This window comes from Corvus moneduloides, chromosome 11 (assembly GCF_009650955.1).
Source record: "Corvus moneduloides isolate bCorMon1 chromosome 11, bCorMon1.pri, whole genome shotgun sequence".
Taxonomy (NCBI): domain Eukaryota; kingdom Metazoa; phylum Chordata; class Aves; order Passeriformes; family Corvidae; genus Corvus; species Corvus moneduloides.
In genome coordinates, this window is record NC_045486.1 from 6,898,573 (window position 1) to 6,922,159 (window position 23,587).

The 23,587-nt window shown below is 44.1% G+C and overlaps 1 protein-coding gene across 29 annotated transcripts in view; it reads left to right on the forward strand.

Annotated features, from left to right (window-relative positions):
* The window catches only part of MAGI1 (membrane associated guanylate kinase, WW and PDZ domain containing 1), a 334,204-nt gene that overhangs the window by 26,340 nt on the left and 284,277 nt on the right, over positions 1-23,587 (forward strand). The window contains exon 1 of one of the 29 annotated variants that reach the window (XM_032121227.1): positions 19,949-20,097. The exons of the other annotated variants lie outside the window; for them this stretch is intronic. Coding sequence (XP_031977118.1) covers positions 19,977-20,097 — 121 coding nt within the window. The 5' untranslated portion in view covers positions 19,949-19,976. Of the gene's footprint in view, positions 1-19,948; positions 20,098-23,587 lie in introns of those variants that run through there. 29 annotated transcript variants of the gene reach the window in all.

The following is a 23,587-nucleotide window of genomic DNA, read 5'->3' on the forward strand; positions in this document are numbered from 1 at the left end:
TGTGCCTTGAGGCCTTTCCCATTGCCCTGAAGGGGAAATGTTTTATCATCTCTTGTAGCTTTTAATAAGGGAGATGTACAGAACATAATTTTATTTCTATGGTTTTCGAGGCAGAAGATTTTAACCTGCTGTGCTTTGAGGTGCAAACTGATCCCCCGTATCTGCAATAAGATCACCCTTTTATGAAAGGGGCCTGATAGGCACATCAGCAGCAGATGATGGAGTGGACAATTATCAATGGCCCTGGCACACCAGAGCCAGGTCAAAGCAGAGACTCAAGAATTAACATGGAAAATGCCTGGGGTTTGCAGTAGTGAAGTACATTCCTGTGTGACAAGAGGGTCTGGGTGTGAGACTCCTCACATCCACAGCTCACAGCACTCCTATCATCACGTAGTCTCGGGGAGTGGCAGGGCAGGGCTATTTGCATTGATAAGGAAATGTCAACTTCTATCATATAGAAATGTATTATTGTTTTTATACACACACACACACACACACTCTCACACTCACACAGATATATATGAAATCTCTACCCTGTTCCTTGGGAGCCAACTTTGTTTTCTTGTGTTGTGTGAGGAAATGTTTGTCAAACTGAAGGTAACTGTGATGCAAGTCCCCAAAGCAATAAAAGAAGGTTCAAGGTGCACAGCTGCTCCAATGTAATAAATTGTGTCTCAGGGCTGCAGGTGTGTAGCAGTATCTGGGGTCTGATTTTTGCATTTTTTGTTTTATCCAGTTTCTTCATTACAGTCTTTAAAATGAATGTGTGTGCTTGTCAATGTGCAATACTTTCTGTAAGTACATGCTCTAGAGGGAAGATGAAGGTGTCTCTTACAGAACCTAGGTTTGTCTTTTCATGTTGCAGAGGCAATTAAAAAGTCTGGAGGACTGCCCCAAGGACAGCACCCATCACCTGGGGAAAACTAGGTTATCACATGGGAGTTGGGGACCTCATCAGCTGCATTCCTGGTAAACCTGGGAGAGAAGAGAGGTTACCTACTTGTAAATGGCAACAGGCTTTGGTTTGGAGAAGGCTAATTACCGTTTGGAAGATAGGCGATCTATATAGAGAGAGAGATATGTATTTTTATAACTTTATCTGCTGAAATCTCTGTAGTCTTCCTAATTTTTCTGGTGTTTAAGCACAGCTGAACCTTAGGCACAATGCTTGTTGACCTGGGGGCAGTCTGGTATCTCAGCTCCTGGTTGATCAGAGGAGGTGCAAAATCCTTCTTGTACAGAGACATTTGGGAATCTTACCCCAGAAATACGTACTGCTGATTTTCTGAAGTCATAACATCATGACAACACTTTGCCAAAAATTTTTCCTGGTGCCTTTACCACAACTCGTTAGTGAAGAAAAGTGGTCAACCAGCCTATTCCCAAATACATAAGTGATGGTCTTCCAGCAGAGCTTCCATGTGCAGCAGTCTTCAGAGGTTTTTTTTTTGTATTCTGTCAGCACACATGGTCCTGGCTCAGAGCAAGTGTTGGTATTATCAGTCCCTCCCCAGCTCAGGAGTTGTTTGTTATGTTTGAAATTTTATTTATCTCCTGGTGAATTAAGAAATTTTATTACAGAACTTTTCGCTAGGACTGCATTTTTTTTTTTTTTTGGTCATCCTTCTTCCCCTGCTGCATTTTATTTGTTGCCAAACTGGATTCTTAGAAGGTGGTATTCATCCATCTCACCCCCAGGGGCTATATTGGGTTAGGTTGGGCACCTGCCAGCATTGGAGATAGCTGGGTTAGTCCCAAGCAATCCATTGCAATCTGCATACTGATGAAGGTGGGGCACTGTCTCTCATTTAATGTTGTGAAGTGAAATAATTATTTTCCAACTGAGTGACCTGACATGGCTTTATAATTAATTTTTGTAATTGGTGGAACCCATGCTTTCTAATGACACCAGTCAGTTGTCTGCCAGGACACAGTGATGTATTTACTGCCGCATTGCTGCCTTTGACTGAAATCAACAGTTCCAGTCTTTGAGGACTGGATGATCCATAACTCTGTGTCAGAGTAGTATTTAACTGACTTACAGGGTTTACTCAGAAGTTGTTGGCTAGCCTTGTAAACACCACTTCTCTGAAAAATCATTTATAGTAGCTGGCAAGCTTGGTATAAATTTTGTGTGAAGCATTTTTTTTTAATGTTTGCAGGTGTTTGCCTTCTTCCCAAGGGAAAGTCGTGTTCTTGTAGTGTTTGTGAGGCAGGGTTGTTTCTGCTGTGGGGCACTGTTATGTGCAGGAAGGACTATTGATGGAGTAAAGTGTGTGTAAGTATGTATATATTTGTATTTTACATCTCCAACTCTGCCAAGCAGAGAGGCTTCTGGTGCCAAGAGCTACTGAGGGGTAATCAGTAGCTCCTCAGGGCAATGTTTAGCTCCACTCTGGGCATAAAATAGCTGGGCAGACTGTGGTCATCCTTGAGATGGGCATGAGAAATTAGCACTGATGGATAAAGATTGCTTATCCAACAGTTCAAATATGAGAGGGATGAAAAGTTGATTTCCTCATATGATTTCCAGGTTTTCTGCTTTGTTGGGAGCTTCTGTTCAAAACTGTTCTTATTTCTAGTATTCATTATCTTTCCCAACGGGGAAACCACTTTGTGTTTAGCAAAAGGGTGAGGCAGAACCACCTTTGATGAAAATGTTGGTTCAAAGCTATTTCATTACAAATCAGTGCAAGTTCCAGCAGCACTTTGGGATTTTGCTTGCAAATGTCAGCAGACAGCCTGAGTGATGTGCACAAACCATTGGAATCAACCAACAAAAGTGCTCAAATAAGAAAATATTACCTTGTAGGTGAGGAACTTGTGTGGTGGGAAGTAAATGAAGATGATAAAGCTGTAGGGTCTCCTGGCACAGATGGTACCTTACAATGTGAAAAACCATCTTTTGGGGACTGGACCCACATGTACTAGGTCACAGGTCTGTGGTGGTTAGAGGTGTCCCTTTCCAGGCCACCAGGTCCATGGAAAGACGAAGGAAGCGTGTCTTGAGATAGCAATTTATCCACATCAATGTGGGTCAGGCCAGTCTACGGGCTGGGGATCGGGGCAAGTTGAGTTTAGGGAATGTTTTGTCTTGCTGTTGTTCCCCTGAGCTGATGTGGTTTATACCATCTTGAGTCCTATGGGAAGCTGTGTGGGTCTGGTTTTGTGCCCAACCAGCCCTATATCAAGTCTAAGGGCTATTTGAGCATTCTGCAGAGGCAGCAAGAGACGATGGTTCCTGACCTAGGCTGCGGTGGAGGGAGGCTTCAGTCAAAGGGCTTTGTTTGGGTTTTTGCATTTCCCAGATTATGTGGCTGAAAACACCTTCCTGCTCTGTCCACACTAAGGTGTCTCTCACACGGATGTAACTGAGGGAGGGCTTGGGAAAGGTACAGATGTGACTGCACATAGTGAGAGGTGTAATTAATGGCCTGCTCTGAGCAGTTCTGAGTCATTCCCTGTTCCTTCACTGCTCCAAGCAGGGAAGGGGGCAGCGACTGAGAGGGCATTTCCCCCAGGCAATGAGTTTGGGGCTTGCCATGCAAAGGGGGTGAGAAAGAGGGGTTTATGTGCTTCCCTTTGGGTATGTTCTTCTCACGTGCTGTCCCTGTGTTCTCCCAGCATCTGAGTTTGCTGCCGTGGCCAGACCTGGTGCTACACACCCCCGTTTGCTGAGCTGTTTTCCCTGCCAGCTCCACACCTTGGTTTTGTGTGTGGCTGCACAAACATTTGGCATAGCCTTAGGAATGGGTCAGGCAGAGCCAGGATTGCTGCTTCCACCCCCAAGTGACAATTTTGGTTTCAATGCACATCAGACTGTCACCATAGGGAAGGCAAACAGAGCTGAGAGCTTAAATATTGGCCAAAGATACACTATCACCATGAGGAGATGTACTGACTGATGAAGCTGACTGGGGGAAAAATAGCTGCTATTTCAGATTTCAAGGTGTGAGGAAATTCTTACTTTACCTAGTGCTAATTTGTAAATTGTAACCACATGAGTGTGACTTGCAATCCATGAATGGCATATACAACGCTCTTGATGGACGCTGTGCATTTCATTTCAACCACATAACCTGCCTTGGGCTAGTTTGTAACTTTTCCCTTTTGAGCTGAAATTTTTTCTGGAGGTCTCTTTAATTTTGGGTGGCCTGCATGGTTTGTAGCAACCCAGCACAGTAGGGATGAGTAATAGGAGAGACAGTGTTATTTCTGAATTTCCTTGTCTTTGAAGACTGAGGTTAGATACTTTGTTCTTCTGGCTGAAGTGGAAGCCTATCGTTTAATTTTTCTTGAATATATGTATGTATTTCATGTCTGTGCTTTTCCATAAGTGGTTTGCTGGCCTTTTGGAGGTTTTATTTCTTCTTTCTTAAAAAAAAAAAAAAAATTGGAAGCTTCTTTTAGACTCCAGTTGCTTTCAAAATCTCACTGGGAGGAATGGGTTGAAGAACAGCTGTGGTGGGTTGAAGAAGAGCTGTGGTGCTACATGACATGGGGACCTCATCTCAGTTGCATGTTCAGGGTAGATTTGCTCTAGCAAAATGCTCTGTTCCAGTGGTCTGGCAGAAACTCAGTACTGGGTATTTTACTGTCAAGTAAATGTAAAATACAAACAGTTTTTGTGCAAGGGGGCCTCAGTAATGCCAGTCACTCCAAACCTTGCTTTTTTGGAGAATGCTTGGCCCAGCCAAGAAGACTTTACCAAAAAGATCAAGCCCACCTTCTGTCGAGACAGGGCTCTGCTGTGCATGCTTTGGGAGTAGCTGCAAAGTGTTTGTTGGAAAATTGGAGCAGTTTTTCTATAGGCTAACGCAAAAATGTAAAAAATGGATATGTGAGGTTTCTGCAGCAAGCGGGTGCAAAGGATGAGATGTCTCTGTGTGTCTTGTGGTCTGGGCAAAAATGCTGGGAGGTGAGTCTTGTTCTCACCTTTTTCTGAGGTGCTGCAATTCCCTTCCACATTCATTGCCCTCTACCCCATCCCTCTCCTAGAAAGACACAGAAATTCAAGACCATCACACCAGCATCTGCTTGATTATTGCCTGGGCATCTGTGTCATACTTGAGAAGTCTTATTCTGAGTTGAACATGTTTGTATAAACTCTCACAGCTTTGGATCAACTGTCTGCTCCTGCCAGACAATCTCAGCCATTCTGCATCTGTCCTTGCCTTGTGTTGGGAGAGCTCCTTTTGAATTAAATTAAATTGAAGGGGGTTGTTTCATTTTGTGTGACAGCTCTTAAATGGGAAATTTCCTTTTCCCCTTCACTTCTTTTAGCACTGCATAGTTCTGGTCCTGTTCATCTGGCAACTTCAGCTAAGGCTGCCCAGGATTTTGCAACATCTCAGAGTGGGGAAGTTGAATGTTTTGTGTGACAGTTTCAGGAGAGATGAACCTGTTGGTTTGCAGTCCCCAACCTTTTAGAAATGTCTTAATTGCCAAGATTTAAGGAAAGATCTGTGGGAAGAAGCTTCTTAACAGAAAATGATTTTGTTTATCATTTTGCTGCAGTTACATGGCCTTTGATTTTTTTCTATTAAAGAATGAAACTGAATAAAAATGTAGTTATAGTTCCTTGGCATTTCCTCTGCAACAGTTCATTTATTATGAATAAATGCAGTGTTATGTATTCCAGGTAATTTATATAATTACTGTGCCATTAAGTGTGTCTAGTTAGAATCAACAACTTTAGAAAATGTGAAATTTGAGTGTCTGCAGTAGTGGTTGCCTGGTTATGTTATATCCTGGATGGGATTCCCATGTGAGATCCTTCCTTTCTCTTTTTCTCGTGTGTGAACTTTTAACGCCAGCATGAGTTGCATTAACACTAAATGATTAAACAGGGAAAATATTTCATTGGAATGACATATATGTAAAACATGACTTCTTTAGAGAAGTTATTAGAATATTTAATGTTTTCATTTCCTGGCCTCTGGAAATTTAGCTATGCAGCTTTAGCATTGCACTCCAAAGGAAACAGGGAATGGTTTCCCCCTTGTTAATTCACAGAGCTCCTTGCCATGGGGTATTACTGAGGGCCAAAATTCAATGTCTGAGATGATGCCAGTAATTAAATATACATGAACTGTTGGAGCAGCTGAGATTAAGGCAAAAATCCACCCAAAACAAAACCCAACCCTTTCGGGTAAAAGGTAAAAGTAAGAATATTGGATGGGATATGTCTTCATGCTTCAGGATATAAATCAATATTAAGTTTGGATTTGGGAAGAAGAAGGTTTTTCTGAAGCACATCAGGAGGAATTGCTGTCACTGCTCCACCCTGTGTCCGGTGCCTTCTCTGCTCCAGCCAGGATGCTCTCCCTGCCAGCAGCGATGCTTAGCATGAAACATCAGAGCATCAAAGGTTTGTAAAAGAGAGGGGATATATAAAAAAGGGATTCCTCCTTTATCTCCCCACTGTTTCTGGAGCTGTTTGCAGCTCCATCCTGGGTGCTGCTGTAATACTAAGACCTGTTTGGTCACTTGTTGGAACCAAATAATCTTTCAGGTCTGTTCCAGCCCATGCCTTTCTGTGATTCTATGATTGTTATCCATCTGTGTTCACTTGTCCCAGGCCATGGTTTCCACCTAGCCAAAAAGGCATAATTGGGTATTGCAGGAGTGCTGGGGCATATCTCTTCCCAGGTGGGAAACTCTGCTGAACTGTTTAAAAAATAATAATCTGAAATATTTAAAATACTTTTGTCTTTATGGGTTTTATGTGGCCATCAGTCATCATACTGCTGTGCTTCTGCATGAAATCACTGCACTGGGAATACTTCTGAGTGTTTTCAGCCAAGGACTATCAGGCAGCCCATGGATGTCCTGAATTCTCCCACACTTCACTATCAGCAGTTGTTCAAGACTTGATGGCTCTTATTTCGTTTAAAAAGATTGGAAGCATTGTGAGGCCAAGCTTTCCTGAGGGTTAAACGTGCTTTTTGACTGCGTCTTCTCTGGAGTTTTTTGTTGCATTAGATTATAAAAACTTGGTGGATGAAAGTGTGTTGAATTCCAGCTGGCACCAAAAAAAAAAAGCAAACCAAGAATTGTGATTTTTTTTTCTTCATCCAGGATCTTCCCCAGGTACTGTACTGTTCTTGGTTTTAGAAAACAATATTTTTCTGCAGGGGTTAGAATTGGTTCGTTCAGCCTTTACGCCTTTTCTCTGCTCCATAGTGGTTTTTATCAGTTGCAGTCTGAGAGCACAGTGCCTTTTTCCTTGTGAGAAAATGTGAAGCTGTAGAGGGAGGGGGAGGAAAAAAAAGAGCAGCAATGTTATTTCGTCTCTGAAGTCATCACCTACAGGGTTGGTACCAATGGCATTTTAATAGATGAGGTGCTCCCCTTCCAATATTGTGATAGAAATTCATTGTGTGGAGGATCAGGGAAGTTGGGAAATAAAAAACACAAAAAAGAAACAAGAAAATATTGATTTGTGCTGGGAAGAGGGGGAAGGGCAAAATGTAATAAATGGGATAGGTAAATATTCAGTGATTTAATGGGGTTCTGTCAGCCTTGTCTAAGAACTCTTGGGTCCTAATAAAATAATTCAGAAAGGTTGGCTATAAACTAGCTGTTCCTCATAAAGCTCTTGTCCAGCCAAATTGTAGTCAGGCATTTTTTAGATGTTTGCTTGATAGTACATTCAGTTTTTGTATTTGTTTTTAGAAAAGGATTTGACTGATACGGGATTAATCTCAGAAAATTAGGGTGACACATCAGTTTAGGGGCAACAATTTGCCTCTCTATGTGGGTGCTTTGCTTCTGTGGAGAATAGTAGATCAGGCTTCAAGATCTGAGCAATTGCCTGAGTTTATTATTTAGCTGTGCTGGTTTCTGTGTGTGAAATCTCCATTTTCCCGCAGATTCAGCCTGTGGAGGCAACTTTGGAGAAAGAAATTACTTCAGAGCTTTGAAGAAACAAAAGTGCAACTTTAACAAATTTCATCTTGGCCGAAAGCATTTAATACCAAGAATACTGTAAATGCTTTCTGTTGGAATTACTCCCTCTGGGCTGCTAATCTGGGAGCAATTCAGGCATTTGCTTCTGACCTTACCCCCTTCCTGGAGATCCGAGCGCTTTGCTCATGAGAGTACAAGACAAGGGAAGGAGGGGCTGGCAGAGCTGTTGTTTTCCAAAGGAAATGAAGTAATGTCACTTTTGGTTGGAATTACAGCCTCTGCAATGTCTTCAGAAAAGGTGACGCTCCTCAGAAAGGAAGAACAGCTGATGAGAGGTCCTTGAAGGTGCCTTCAGCGTTTGCATGCTTTTTTTCTCTGCCAGCAGTGCAGGCTGGCTGTAGCTTTATGTGAGTTGGTAGTAGGTAATTTTATCACTTAATCTGTTTGTTTTCTTATGGATGGCAAATAATATCCCTTGGGATTAATCCACCAAGGTTACACCTGCAGGAGCAAGACACAGAGCTGTGAAATCCCCAGGGCATGGGAAAGGTGGCCCTCAGTGTCCCTGCCAGCTGTGGTGTGATGAGGTCCCACTTTACCTTAGCTTGCATAATCTGCATGTTCATATTATTCTTTAAGAGGATCGTGGCAGAGATGGACTCGGGTTGCACACCCAGGCACCTGCATGGGGTTGTTGGATGGGTTTCCACCTGCAGGGCCCTGTTGCTTCTGCACTGGTTTAAGTCATGAGAGTGTTTAAAAACCTTTCAGCCTCAGCAGCAATGCACAGACAGTGCTGATGCCAAGACTGGCCTCCTGCATATGGCAGCTTTGGGAGCTGTCAGGAGATTTTGGTATCTGCAGCAGGTCCTTGCTTCTGCTGCAGCAATGTTCTCCTTGGCACTGTTCTGGAGGCTGGGACTCACTGGGGAGAGCTTTTGTTCTGCTGGAGATAACCACACTGCTGTGCCCCCAGCCTATTTAAGTGATCAGCTGCCTTTTGCTGTTGTTATTTTCTCCTTCTTCTTCCCCCATATGTAAAGTTTTAGTGCTAGTGGAGCAAGGTGGTTTTATGTACTTGTTTTTTGGAGCTAATAAAAACTTCCAATATTCTCCTGAGCCCACAGCAGCCAGGCAGCATAGTGCAGCTCCTGGAAGGGGCTGAGAGTGTGATGATGCATCCGGGATGCTGGAGTTTGGATGTTTGGATCTGTTTGTCCTCAATTTGCTCCAGATACACCAGGTGTCATTTGCATTTTCAACGAGCCCTTGGCCTTTTGATGTAAAGCTTTTGCGCACCCTGTGACCCCTGCAGGGGGCACCTTCTACAGCACATCACTTGTGAAGGCTCAGGAAAGGTTAACAGAACTGTTTATCCATTTTTTGCTCAATTTTTTACTTCTTCCTGCCTTTCCTGTTCTTACCCAGCCACTCAGCCTATGGGGGAGAAAAAAACTGCAACAGGTTTCCTTGCAATATTGGTTTGAATGTTCTGGAAAACAGGAATCATGAGTCATTAGTCCCAAATTAACGTTTGTGAGTGAGGCTGAAATGACATGTAAGAGATGGGTCACCTCTGGAGACAGGAAGAGTGTGGTAACATGCTCAGAACTCTCAAGGCTACAGTTCAGCTCTTCCGTTTATAAAATTCTCATTGGGAAGGTTTGTAAACACCTCTGTGTACATTAGTCTCACTCTTGAATTCAGGGTTTCAGCCTGGGAACTGGTTTTAAAAACAAACACCCCTCTTCTGTGGCTCTTCCACTTTAAAGTTTCTTTACATGTCCTTGGGGCTTGCAGAGATCAGCAGTTTCTGGAGGAATTTGTTCAGCCAGGTTTCTTTTGCAAAAGTAAATACAAACCATAGGGTTGAGACGGATTTCTGGATTTTGAGTCTTGAGGGCCTGGTTCTGACCTACTTGCTGGTGTTAGGAAAAATGGGTTTCTCTGCATCTCCCAGGAAATTTTTGTCAGTTGTAGGATACTGGGGTTTTTCTTTTTCTTTTTCCCCCTCCCTTCTTCCTTTCCACCTTTGCTAGACCCTGCTTTCCTCAAAGCAAACAGACTCTTGTCTGGACCATCATCTGGACCATCATCTCCTCCATTCCACTCACCTGGACTGTGGGAGCACACTCAAGGCTGAGTGCTCCTTTAATCGTCTGATTGGCAAAACCATCTGTGTAAATGTCCTCATCTACACACTCTGGTGGAGCCAGAAGAGATTATTCCAGCCATGCCTCCCATGACAAGGAGGTCTGTGAGGGTCCTCTACTGATTTCTGCCCAAATGAAAGGATATTTTGGCCAAGCAGGGTCTTTTTCACTAATTCATTCCTCTCTTGATAGCTCTGCCCAGGTACTGTGTACTATTTTTAGGCACTGCTGGCTTCGGCTTTCTTTTTTCTTTTTGACCGAACAAAAGTAGAACAATATTTATGCACCTTTTGGGTCCATTCTGAGGTAATTTTTTTTTCCTTTGTAGTGCTTGATCTTTGTCATTTTGGTAATCAGCATTAAACTGAAGGGTGTTGATTTTATCAGGCCTTGGAGTCCTAATTGGTTTATATTGTTTAAGAAGCCAAAAAAAAGCCCTAGAACTTACCTAGTTAAAAACAAATATCCTAAGTCAAGATGAAATTCCTCTTTCACTGAAATGTGGTTTAGAAAAACATTTCACCACTACAATTCCTTTCAAGAGCTTGACCTTGGATTGTTAATCTCAAAAATATGCAGTGCAGATGAAGTTTTTCTTTTCTAGAGCGGGAAGAAATGCCATGTTTCTCAAAAGACCTCCCTAGAATTAAGGGAAACAAAACGAAAACCAGAGTGGATGATAAATGGAGTACAGGCTAATCTAGGAGTGACAAGAATTTCATGCCATCAGAATCTGCTTTGTTTTGTTAATTTGCCTTTTTTTTTTCCTTGCTGTCCCCATTATTCTTATTGCAATTTGCTATCCATCAATGTACACATGCTAATAAGTGCTTTAATTCTATGTGAAAAACTGCAGCCTTGGAAGTTGAAATGCTTCATATTTAGCCTCTGCTCATGTGCCTTATACCCAGATTTCACCCTGCTGCTCTGCTTGGGTGGCCTGAAACCCTCTGCTGAGTATTTGGGACATTCCAGTTTCTGCTATCTCAGAAACTGCTGCTGCTGAGGTGCCAATTTCATATCTGCTGCCACACAGACAGCAGTTGGATCAGGTTGGATCCCTGTTGGACAAACAGCTCTGCCCAGCCCAGCCTCCCAGCAGTGATGAGTCCAGCCTCTCAGGAGCAGAGATGGTCACTTGCTCAGGCCATTAAAGGGACAGGAAAATGCCACTTAGGATGCTGGAGTTGGTCTTTGAGGGTTCAGCTGGATTACAGCTGAAACTGCCTTGGCTGCTTTGAGGTGGTGGAGGGGCTGGGTGTGCCACTGGCTGGCCACGTGCAGGGGAGAGTTCTACATCCAAAATGCAGTTTGTGGTGGGTGGTTTCAACCATCCAAGGAAAACCAGACAGCTTGGTCAGGCCAGGGTGCCCTCCGTGCTTCGCCTCTGGACACTCGGCCATTGCGCTGTTGGCAGCACAAACCCACTTTCATCTCTCCTACTGCTCCTGTTTTGGTAATCTGCTCTTCCTAAATACACTTTCTATAATTATATTTTTGCTCCCCAACTCTATGGAACAGGCAGCTCTCTTAAAACTGGAGGAGTAAGACAGGGGCTGCCTGCACTCCTGGACACAGGGGTGGTGGTGAACTGGATGTGTGGGATATCTGTGTGTCTTAAACACAGGGGGTTAATGGAGAAATAGAGCTGCAATCAGCCACGAGCAGATGGGCAGGAGGAGGGTAATCGGTAGAGAAAACAAAAGGTTTTGAAGCCAGGGCATGAAATGAAAGAGAGCTGGCTGCCGTGGCATGGCTGTGCATTTGGGAGAAGGAAGATGCCTAAGTTCCTAGTCCACCTTGGGAGTGAGGTGTGCAGCTCGAGGGCTTGGAGGGGCCCAAGGAGAGGCATGTGGGGCACCTTGGGCAGGGGTCTGACCAGGTGTGAGTGGGGTCTGCAATCCCCAAAGACCTGCCAGCCACCTGGACTTTGAAATGCTCTTCTTTGGGCTGACAGGAAGAGAGGTTTGAGCAATATTGTTCTGGTTTTTAATTAGAAAGACCTATGTTTCTGTAAATGCTTTTTTTCAGGGGAGTCAGTATTTGTTAAGGTTCTTGCTGATGGTGAAAATTGGAGGTGACTAATTTCTAGAGAATTTAGTCTTCTACTGGCCAGAGCTAGAGCAGGAAGCAGGGCTCGTCATGACATTTGTCACTGGCGGTTCCCAGATTTTACCCTGTTATACTGCACATCATTTCCAGTTACATTTTAGAAAAGGATGAGGAAATTTCTGTGTATTTATCAAAGAGTTTAATTCTCCAGTTCTTCTTTGTCAGTTTTGAGAACTATTTTGCAGGACTGAGTTTCTGTGGAAGAATGTGCTGGGGTTTTAGTAGCTTACAAAGCACAAATAATGTGATACCAGAATTGTGGCGTGGGACACCAGGGGTGGCTCGATGCTCTTGGCTTTGTGTAAGGATGTCATGGGAATATGGTACCTGATGCCAAGCACTTGGCTGTGAGAAGGTTGATGTATAACAGGGAAGAGTTAATTCCTAATGAAGGGGAAAATCTCGAGGGAAAGGGAAGAGAATTCCTGCAACAGAACAAGTGGTAGAATTTCAGCTCTTGCAGAAAACAGGCAACCAATAGAGAGGTAAAGAGGAGAGGTTAAAACATTGCAGCTACAATTGGAAAAGCTGTGTTTGCTCAGGAGTCTTAGGTTAGAAGAAGCCCTAAAAAAAAAAAAAAAAAAAAGAAACAGAAAAAGGAAACCTAAAAAAAATATTTTTCTTCCCATCTATCTTGTGCCAGATCCCAATTTGATTTCTGTGTGCACCTGCAACCCAGTTCAGGCTGAGAAAGATCTAAGTAGGCAAAGGTCTGCTGGAATGGAAACATTAGGAAATTAGAATTTTGATATTATACTGAATTATTTGGGAGATTGTTTTTAAGTTTTTTAATGTGCAAATACAGTTCTGAATATATATGAAGTGTTGCACATCTATATTAACTGTTTCCACTGTATTATTTCCTATTGCTAATGCTCAAGGCCTTGTTAAAATGGGCTTTATTGAAATGCTTGTTCACACATTTATAGAAAAAGGGCATGTGTATAATGGTCCATTTCAAAATGAAGTATCAAATGGCAGTTTCACATTGGAGTGTGACAGAAATCTATGTTTGAAGGCTTTTCTGTGGTTTATTGTTTTTTTTTTTTTCCCCTCTGCTTAGAGCCCTGGGCAGCCTCTGCCTTTGTTCTCCTGGCTTGCTCACTCATTACTGTTTGCATCTCCAGGTTACAAGAAAACAGTCAAATGCTGTGATCATTCATCTCTGAAACCTTTAATGAGCTTATCGGGAAAGAGCTATAAATATGTATCTTGAACTTCTCTTGTATTGGGAGATGCTTCCTCAGGCCATGAATAGTTAGGTTGGCCCACCTAAGCTAATTACAGACTGTCTCACTATTCAAAATACCCTCTGGGTAACATTGTTAGGACTCTCTTACGAGGTTAATGGGTTCTCTGTAGCCTGAATATTACATTGGCCTTCACTGCTCTGATCAAAAATGCACTGTATGGGGACCTTTTGCCATGCCAATTTGTGACTTGTTTTCTGCTAAAAGCATCATCTTTCCTCCTCCTTGAATGATGATCTCAGAGGGACAGGGCAAAGCTTGTCTTGATCAGTCTCTTGGGAGTCCATCCATTGGCTCAGCAGCACAACTCTAAGTGCTTCTTTGAGAGTCTGTTGAGTGGCAAGGTGGAAGCCAGCAAGTCCTAAGTGTCCCTGGTAAATCTGGTTGTTTGTGCTTCTGCCATGATTACCTTTCAAATCTGTTCAGTGTTGTCTAGCAAACTTAACTCACCCGCTTATCTTCAGGAAAACAAATGTACCAGTTATTGCCTACTAGAAAGTGCGAGCTGAGCTGTGTGGGTTTTTTTCGTTTCAGTGGGCTTGCTGTGATTTTGTTTTGACAGATTGAGCTGTGTTTCACTTTGCTTTCATTTTTCACCCTGTCAGAAGAATTCTTAGTGCATTTTTTTCCCTTCCCCTGCCTCTTGCTGTCTGTATGGATCAGTGCACTGAAGCAGTGACTCCCTCTCCTCTGCATTGCTGGTTTGCAGCTTCTCGTGCTACAGAGGCCTGAGCTGAACCTTCCCTATGGGAAGCTCGGGTCAAACCTTGGTCATCTCAGTGGGCAGCATCTTCTGCCGTGGGCAGGACGTGCAGGAGAGGTGCTAGGGGAAGGTGAGCCTCCAAGTGGGAATGTCTTAGGCAGTCTGAAAGTTTTCTTTATTTTTCACTTGACTTGTGCTGTGTTTCCCCTGACCCACCCCGAGGAGCAGCACAGCTTGGACTGGATCACCTCCTCTGCTTGAGGTCAGCTGTGCATGCTCACTCTGCCTTGGTGTGGAGAGGATGTAGGACAGTTGCTGTTCCCAGCTGCAGAGGGTGGTTTGCTGAAGTTGATGTGCGTAAGGGTTTAGGGGTTCGACTTCCACTCCTGCTCTCAGCGAACTGACACCCCTTCATGAGCCCCTTAGCAGTCACTGTAATAATCTTGGGAAGCTTCATGCCCGTGCTCTGAAGTGTTGCCATGTTAGAAGAAAGCTGCTGTGTAATAACCAGAATAATTAGAAAATGGGAAGGTTCACACCAAACTCACTTGAATACTGCCATGCTTAAACTGAGCTGGTGCTGAGAACTTTAGTGGTGTGTGAGTGACTGAGCGACACCGATTGAAGCCAGGGGAAGCTGAAGTCAGGTTTAACTGTGCCATCTTCATGACAGCAGTCTCTGAACAGCCTCTGTAAAAGAGCCCTGGGAGAATCTCTTGCTGATGCTGCAGGCCCTGCCCTGGGGACCCTCTGCTCCAAGGGGAGCAGCACAGGAACATGGGCAGCTGCCAGCACTGCAGCACGTGTGCTGCTGGAAAACAAGAGCTGCTAGATCCCTCCTGCACTCTGGGCAGTCTGGGTGTCATAACCACGTTATACACATCTTGGTTTGGTTTTTTGTCAGCAAAGGCCTTGTGTTTGTGCAGAGCATGCCCACAGAGCTGTCCCTCCCCAGGCTCCAGGTCCCTGCCGTGCTCCCCACAGCAGCAGGTATGGTTCCTGTGGGGCCATGCTGGGACTGCAGTGACACATTGCTCCCATGTCTCTCACTGCCTTGGGATGTGTTCTTCAGGGACCAGATACTGCTTCTCTGCCTGCAAGGAGCTGAAGTGATCGTGATCATGTATCAAATTCTTAAGTACTTTTTTCTTTTTTCTTTTCTGAGCTTGGATTTCTTTTTTTGGCTGCAGTTTCCCTTGTTTTATGGGCTGTATGTGCCATTCTTGCCTGCTTAATACTTCATTTATTGAGAAGTTCAGTCGCAATGCAGTGGTCTGGCTCTATTGTGAATTCTTCCAAATTCTCTCTCAGTCTCTAACAGTGTACTTAGGACAAGCGGAGATTTATTTGCATAACTGGTCAAACAGAGGTTAGTGTGAAATAAAATACATGCATGTGCTTCTCTCGGCCTCCCCCGATGCGAGGTCAAGGCTGGCTTATTTTTTCTGAGTCCTCCCATTGTCAGAACCTCTCAGGGATCTGGGCTCTGGTCCACTTGCTGTCAGTAGTAGTTTACTTTTCTTCCCAGTAAATTGTCCGAGTTTGCAAACCTCCCCCAAGGCTATCGTATGACAGCATCCCTCACGTGATGGGTCTGGTAGCGAAAAAAAATCTACTTTCTTGTAGTCCAAACATAGAGCCCTTTCAATTATGTATGAGTGAAGTGTTCAAAGGATGCAAAACCTTTGAAGTTGGTTCAGGTGTCTCTTCTCCCCCCATTCTCCACCCTCCCTGGTGCTTTATCATAGTGGTGGGGAGAATTAGCCATTCACTGGATGGAACAGAGGGAGGGAATGATCTGGAGAAACCCAGCCGGGGCTATAACAATATAACGTTTCTGGCTGTGGTGGTCCTTGAGGCACAGCCTCTGCCAGTGGAGTACTCTTTGGGGAATACTGCCATGCACTTGTCCTCCTCTGGGATTCTTCCTGAGGCAGTTACTGCTGAGACAGAACTATGGAATGGAAGGACATGTTCTGACAACCTGTGGCCTTTCTTCATAGACAAAATTAAGCCAGTGCCTTGAAGCAAGGCAGTTCAGTGCCTAAGTAATACAGAGCTCTCTGAATGGCTGTGGACTAGTTCAGGTTTCACCTCAAGTCCTGACCCTGAAGTGAGCCCAGGCAATTCCCCTCTCAGGTATCCCTACAACTTGGGGCCCAGTGTGCTAGTTATGCATGGATCTGCTGCATGAGGTGCTTTGGGCAGGGCCTGAGGACAGGCTGAAGGGAGCAACTCACCTCCTAGAAGGTCTGTCCCTTCAAAAGATGGATGATTATTAGCATGTGCCCCTCCTGCCCTTTCTGGTCCTGTCCTGGCTCCGTAAATTGTAACCAGAACTGTCCTCGAGCAGTGGGGTGATGCTGGAGAAGGGACTTGCCAACTACATGCAAGGGCCACATCCTCTGCAGTCGATGTGTCCACAGGTTTCCAGACCCAAATCTCTCCGAGTCATTGTTTGAGAGATTTGCTACTAGAATTCCCTTCCCTGACACTGGAGAGGGATTGTAGATGAAAGGAAGGTAGTGTTAACAGTGGAAAATGGCTTTTCCACTCCTTCCCTTTGAATATAAAATGCTTCGTTCTCCCTGGAGTTTAGCTACAGGTTACATTTAAAGTGTTTGTTGAAGCTGGAAGTGGTTACACTGGTAGCTTAATAGAAATAAAGGCAGTGACTTGAGACAGTGAGTTAGGAGACAGTGGCAGCGGGGTTGTAACTGACTTATTTATTGTAGCCTTGAGAGCAAGAAATATTACAGAGGACAAAATTCCAGTAATGTTTATATAAGGCTGTAAGAAATTGATTACAGCTCAGGTGTGTTTTGTTGCATGCTGCTGGGACGAATCATAAAAGTCATGCAACAAAGTTTTGAACATCGTGTTACTGCTGGTCTGCTCAAAAGCCCCATTTGCCACAATGAAAACCTTTCATTTGTTCTTTTTGCTAATTCCAGCTGTGTTGGCTTCCAACTTCTGTGAGTTGCTGCTTGCAGTATTCAGCTCTTTCAGTCTGCAGGCCTCTGGGGGTGAATTGTTTCTTCTATTCTCAGCCATTTAAAACAAACAAACAAAAAGCTCAGGATTTTGCGGAAGTGTTTCCCCACAGATGTGTTTTCTTTTAGTTATTATTTGTAATTTGTATTATTTGTCCTCTTCTGTCATACTAAGAGCTTTGGAAATGCTTTCCTAATGTTTTCCCTCATTTATCCCACCTAATCCCATTCTCCCACTGAACCATGTAGGACTTGATGCACCAGCACATGGTGCCCAGCAGCAGCTCTGGGAGAGGGCAGCTTTCCTGCAGCCTCCTGCCCTAGTGGGACCAAGCCCTTCACTTGCATCATTGTCCTGGAGGATGTTGGGGGTCCTCAGCAGTGGCTTGAACCCCCAGCCACCCCCTTCTTGCAGCTTCAGAGCAAGTGTAAGTAATAGATCTTGTAAAGACTCATTTGGGGTTTGGCATTTATGATGCTTTACAGCCAGAAATTCATCTCTCCTCTCACTGTCCTTCACTTGCCCAAGGCACTGTGTACTAAATCTCAATGTCTCTGAGCATCCATAGGCCTCTACTGGTAAATGAAGTTACTTTCACCTGTTTACATTCTGAGATTCTTTCAGGGAATGTGCATTAAATTTTTTTCAGGTGGATCTCCTCTAAATAAATGGCATCTTGTGTCCCTTCAGGAACTGCAAGGAGCAGTAGAATGAAAGCCATATAAATAAAATGCATGTGTTGCTGGTGTCCAGCAAGACTAAAGACTAAAACTGACAATAAAAGAGACACAGGAGTGCTGTCTTCCTGCCTGCCAGCTTGCGAGGTCCATGGTCTCTGCAGGGCTGCTGGAAGGTGTGGTGGAGCAGGCTGGGTTGCTCATGGTGGTGCTGAGTGATTTGGAGCAGGGATTTCCTAGCAGTTACTAGATATGAGTTCATCCCTGAAAACACACTGCACACAGTGCCTTGCTGTCATTTTTGTTGATAACTTGGAGCTGCCTGTAGATGCTGGTTTGGCCTTTGCTTGGAGAGGTTTGTCTGCAGAACAGACAAGGTGGTTTGAGGTTATGAAGCCCACCTGCTGTTTGGCAGCGCTGTTTGAGATGAGGGAGAGTGTGTGGGGGCTGAGTATGCTGACAGACTGTTTCAGCACAGGTAAAACGGGTTTGGTCCAAACTTGTTAGTCAACAGCTGAGTTCATGTGTTGCTGCAGCTGTTATTAGCACGCGTCTGCCCGTGTGCTCATGTTACTTCAAGGAGAAAAGTCTGGTAAGCTGGACAAAAAAGCAGCTCTAAAATTGTTAACGTTCTAATTTTAAGCCATTGCATTACTCTGTCACTGGCATCAATGAAGCAGCACTTGCCACTAATCTCCTGGCATATGCCTATGATTGAGCAGCAGAGAGAGGGATCTGAATTGTCATTTCTAGCTTCACTGATGATCTGACATTCTCTGAGCAATCAACAGATCTCAGAAGATGAAAGTGCAAATCCCACACAGTCTGTTTGAACCAAGAAGGAAAGTCAATGGAAGCACATCTGAAATAGCTGCAGCCACGAGGAGAGGACAAAACAATATGGCTCTCAGACAAAAGAATCCAGTTCTGTTTATTTTGACATTAAGAGAATGGGGTTGAATGAGAATGTGTGTTGCATTGTTTTCAGCATGTCTGGCATTTTGAGGTGTAGTTTTGTGTGAAAATGAGGTGTAGTCTCTGGTTGCAGAGTCTTAAATATGATGATGCTTTATTTGAAACTTCTCAAACAGTAGAGGTGGTGCTTTTGGGAGGACTTAGATGTTCACAAATCATTGTCTATGAAGTTGGATCTCATTTTGATACTGGAAAGTGTCTTGACATTTTTTATTATTGTTACTGCTTTTATTGTTATTTTACTGTTAAGTGCTGAGTATCTTTGGGCCTGCTGGCTAGAGGGAACTGTAAGACATTCAGTACATCTGAAACTTCCTATGTACAAGATCCAGGCATGGATTTGAGTGCCTGGCACCTCTAGTAAGCATCTTGATTCAGGTAATGTAAGCTTAGAACAACAAAATTAGAAAATTAGATTCAGATGCTCCCTTCTTTTTCTTTTTTTTTTTTTTTTTTTTTTTTTTTTTTTTTTGGTCCCTGTTGCGCTCCTAAGTCAAACTATTTACTGTAGAATATAGTTGAATTGCTTGTTTTATCTCAGAAAAAAAATATGCCTTTGTTGCTCTTTTGGGCTGATGTTTTCCTTAGCTTGCTGTTGTGGTTTAGCTATACCCTTCCTTCCCTCTTGATCTTTTTAATTTTTTTCACACCATGCACTGGTCTTGAGTTCAGCCTTCTCTGCTGGCTGATGAAGTTGTCTTTTCCATGCCATAGGAGCCTGCTGCCTAGGCATAGGCATACACTGATAAACCCTTTGCTTTTGTGTTAGAATTGGTGTTTTGTTTTGATACAGTATGTATCATTTCCCATTGGAAACCACTGTTATTGTATCTTGGAAAAACCCTGTTACTTGGCATTAGCAAAGGAAGCAGAGTTTAAAAAGAAAGGAAAAAAAAAACACTTTAATTTAATAAGCAGTATTTTGGGGTTCCTTTTGTTATGTGCTACCTTTTGAATTCTGTAAAGCAGCATGCAGATCTAATCCACAATAGCGTCACTGCGCTGGGCTGCACAAGTAAACACTGTAAATGGGAGGAAGCACCTGCGTATCGCTATTGTCTCTCTTCTTCCAGTAGCAAAAGTCTCGGGGCTGACTCTGCTCCAGCCAAACGTTCCAGGCAGTGGGAATCCACAGGCAGAGAGCAAACCTCGCTGCCTTGGGCTGGAGCAGTGAGAGCACCTCGGGGGACAGCTGGCCATGGAGGGGAGCGTGGGGCTGCATGTGGACACCCGCACACGGGTGGGGTACCGGGCACTCGCCCATCACCTCGGCCTTGGCCCCGGCAGTGCAGGATGCCGGGATCACAGGAGCCAGCAAGGTGGGTCTGGGCAAGGCGTGCTCTGCCTGGGACTGTTGTGGGGCTGGGGAGGCTGATGAGCCCTGAGAGCCACAGTGCTGTCAACACAATTAATGCTCTGGAATTATTGCTGTGGTCTCACGCATTAGGTTTGTGTAACCGAGTGCTTGACTTGACTGCTTTCCCATGGAGTTTGTGTTTTTACACCATTCCTTATTGAGGAACTGGTGAAGCGTGTTATGGTCATAGATATAACCTGTAGCAAGTTTACAAGACAAGGTTTAAAGCTGAAAAATCTGGTTTGAATAGAAGAGCGCTAAAGGCTAAAATTTCTTTAATTTACCCAAGACAGGTCAGGAGGTGACTTATCATGACCCAAAAGTATCTGCAAACAGAAGTGCTGGCATAAAAATTCCTTTGAGCTAGGAAACCAAAACATTACAAAGTTAATTGATTTGAAGCTCAATTTGGGTAAATTCATCTTAGAAAATACTAGGATGGGTCTTCTGTTTCTGTTGCTGTGTTAATGCTGTGCCTGTGCCTTGTGAGAAATTGTGGGGAGCATAGAAATCACAGGATACAAGTGCTTAGTGTGGTATAGGAAATCCTGTTAGAGTAGCCTCACTTTGGGATTTTTAGATTTTCAGTCTCTATGAGACATTTTATGGTGGTGTAGTACCTGGGGAGCTGGAACTACATCTTAATTTATTGAATGTTCATTTATTGAAATTTTAGATGCCTTTGATGAGATGTTAGTAATTATTCTATTAATCCTTCTAACATCAGTTTCCATTTAGGAGACATTGTCTTTGTGCCCTCTAGTGGAAAAACTATTTAGTTGAAAGCTTCTAAATTGGGTGAAGTTTTTGCAGAAAAAGGTGGAATGTGTGAAAAAAGACATGGAGGAGCAGAACAAGGCTGGAGAGATGAAGGGTTGCAAGAGGTGGATGTGCTCTGTGCTTCCTCTGCTTCAGTCCTCACAAAACTGTGATGGTGAGGATGTGCACAGACTTTGTCAAATAGAGACGATATTATCCAATATTCACATCAGCTGGACTTGGTGAAATTATTCTAGGTATAATTATGAGGAAAACCTAGTCCCAGCAAGCTCTGAACACTGGTCAATCATTGGTGATTGCCATCGATGTTCCCCAGAGATGTGGTAGAGAGGGAAGCGCAAAGCAAAGCCCGCTCCAGATCGTTAAACAAAGGAGAAGGAAAGACCCAGAAAATGAAAGATCAAGGAATCTGACACTGGTTCCTCAAAATTTCCGGAGCACTTTGTACACAGCAGAGAGGAGGATGGAATCCGAAGAAGAAAGCTGACTTAAAAACAAATAGGCAAATCTGTCCAATTTCTGTGTGTAATGGGGTAACTCTTTAATGTGTGAGAGGGCTGCTGATGTGACTGAGGCTTAGGAGCAGTATTTAGATCATCTTGGTGAACAGCAAAACCAACAGGGCACCAGCATGATGAGGAATAGGGAAGGTGAGGGTGTGCAGGTGGCTCTGAAGGGAGCAGGAGCTGGATGCCTGAGTGCAGTGGGCAGGGTGGTACGGGATGGTGAGGGCTGTTGTGCGTGGCCAGCCCCAACAAATCAACAGCGTCCTGAGGTTTGAGGAGAAGACTCTAATCTCTCTCTGAGTCATCCTTACAGAAGCTCTGTGTGTAAGGCTGGGCTGGTAATCACTTCCTGCTGCACCGAGGGGAGCTGGGCAGTGCAGGGCAGGAGGAGAATGGTAACGGCTGCAAGTCTGGAGATGAACCACAGAGGTGGGAGGCTCAGCAAATGAGGCTGGAGAGGAAAAACTGAAGGAGTTGTATTTGGAAATATAGGCCTGAGTGCAGGCAACACATTTTCTGATGCATAAAAGATTTCTGTAAAAAGGATGATCATCAGCTCTTAGTTCCCACAGGAGAAAAATACCTTGATTTGCCTGGAAAAAATACTCAAGGTACAGATTGGGGAAGAGTTTCTCACTAGGAGGTAATGAAGCAAGAGCAAAAGAAATTGTGAATCTGCTTGACTGGAGGATTTGCAGAGCAGTTAAAGCAGTGCCTCTTGCTGATGGTGTGATTTCTCCCCCTCTGTTGCCTTCTGTCCATCCACCCACTACACAGGGTCTATTTCACTCATTAACCCTCCAAGCTGGACTTTTTTTTCCTGTTGCTGGAGTTGCTTTTAGGAGCCAGGGGTCAAAACTAGTAGCAGTGTAGTAGGCTATTGCATGGCTTTGGGATATAAATTCTGCTCTCAGTGCAGTCATGAAAACTTCAAGCAGAGATGTAGATTGCAAGAAGCTGCTGCTGTCCCATACATCTTGCCTTCTCTGTTTCTTTCTGGGGCTGCTCATTTGGGATGCTACGAGAGCAGCAGATGTGAATGTGATGGAGTCCCCACACCCCCCTCCCATCACTGTCATCCTCCCTTTCCTTGTACTGGACTGTCATTCTTGTTTATTTTGGTTTGAATTATAATTCCAAAAACTCCTACAGTGTTGTTTATGTGCTGTGTGTCGTGAGTCACTGTTTGTGTTTGCTGCCGTTCGCGTTGCCACTCCTCTCCCCCTGTCTTACGCTTGCAGCCACAGTTCCCCTCCCAGTATCTTGGAGCCTCTTCTATTCTGAGTCTACAATGCTCAGCATTCCTGTGAGTGCAGGGAAAAGCAAGCTGTCAGGGAGGATCCAGGATTAGCCTTTTTTCCCCCCTTTGTTTTATCTTTCTTCTGGCATTTTGTAAGGGTCCTTGTTCAAATCAAAAGATTCCTTGGAGACTCCTTCCCTGAGATCTCTGTGCTCAATTAGTCTCTTATCATATTTCTACCAGGCAGTGAGATCAATACTGCATTTTCTGGCTTGCTGATTTCAGGGATGGGGGAAAAATCATGTTAAAAAGACGTTTTTTGAAGTTACTGAGATGCCCATGCAATTCCAGCACCTGCTGTCACAGTGGAGGTGTTAAGCCCTTCATGTGCATTGTCACTGGGGTGGAGACTTCGGCATCGTGCACAAGATCATAAGTTTGGCCCAATAGGGGCTGACCACACTGGCCTCTGAGAGGGGCTGTGGGTGCTCTGGATGGGGAAGAGACTCTCCATGCCCTCATGGCCTTGGGCAATCCCTTGTGCTTCTTCTTGCTCCTGGTAAAGTGCCATCATTGCTAGCCAAGAAAATCCTACAGCTCCGTGTCTGTGAAATCTGAATGGTAATGGCTTGCAAGTCACGCTGTGGATGTATCAAGGAGAAACAGAAAATTTATTTGTGTCAGCTTAATGGAGCTTCAACTCACAGAGCTCCATATGGGACAATTAATGATGGGTCCGAGTCTGTGTCAGGTTGTCCAGAGCAGAGCAAATGTTTGCTTGTGAATCTACTGTAAAATAACTTCAAGCTTCCTGTGCCTCAATTAGCAGCCTTGATAGAGAGCAGGCAGGTTTTCAGGTAAAAAATGTCCATTTTGACTCTTTAAGTGTTCTCAGGTGGCCCATGGAATGTAAATGTTTTACTCTA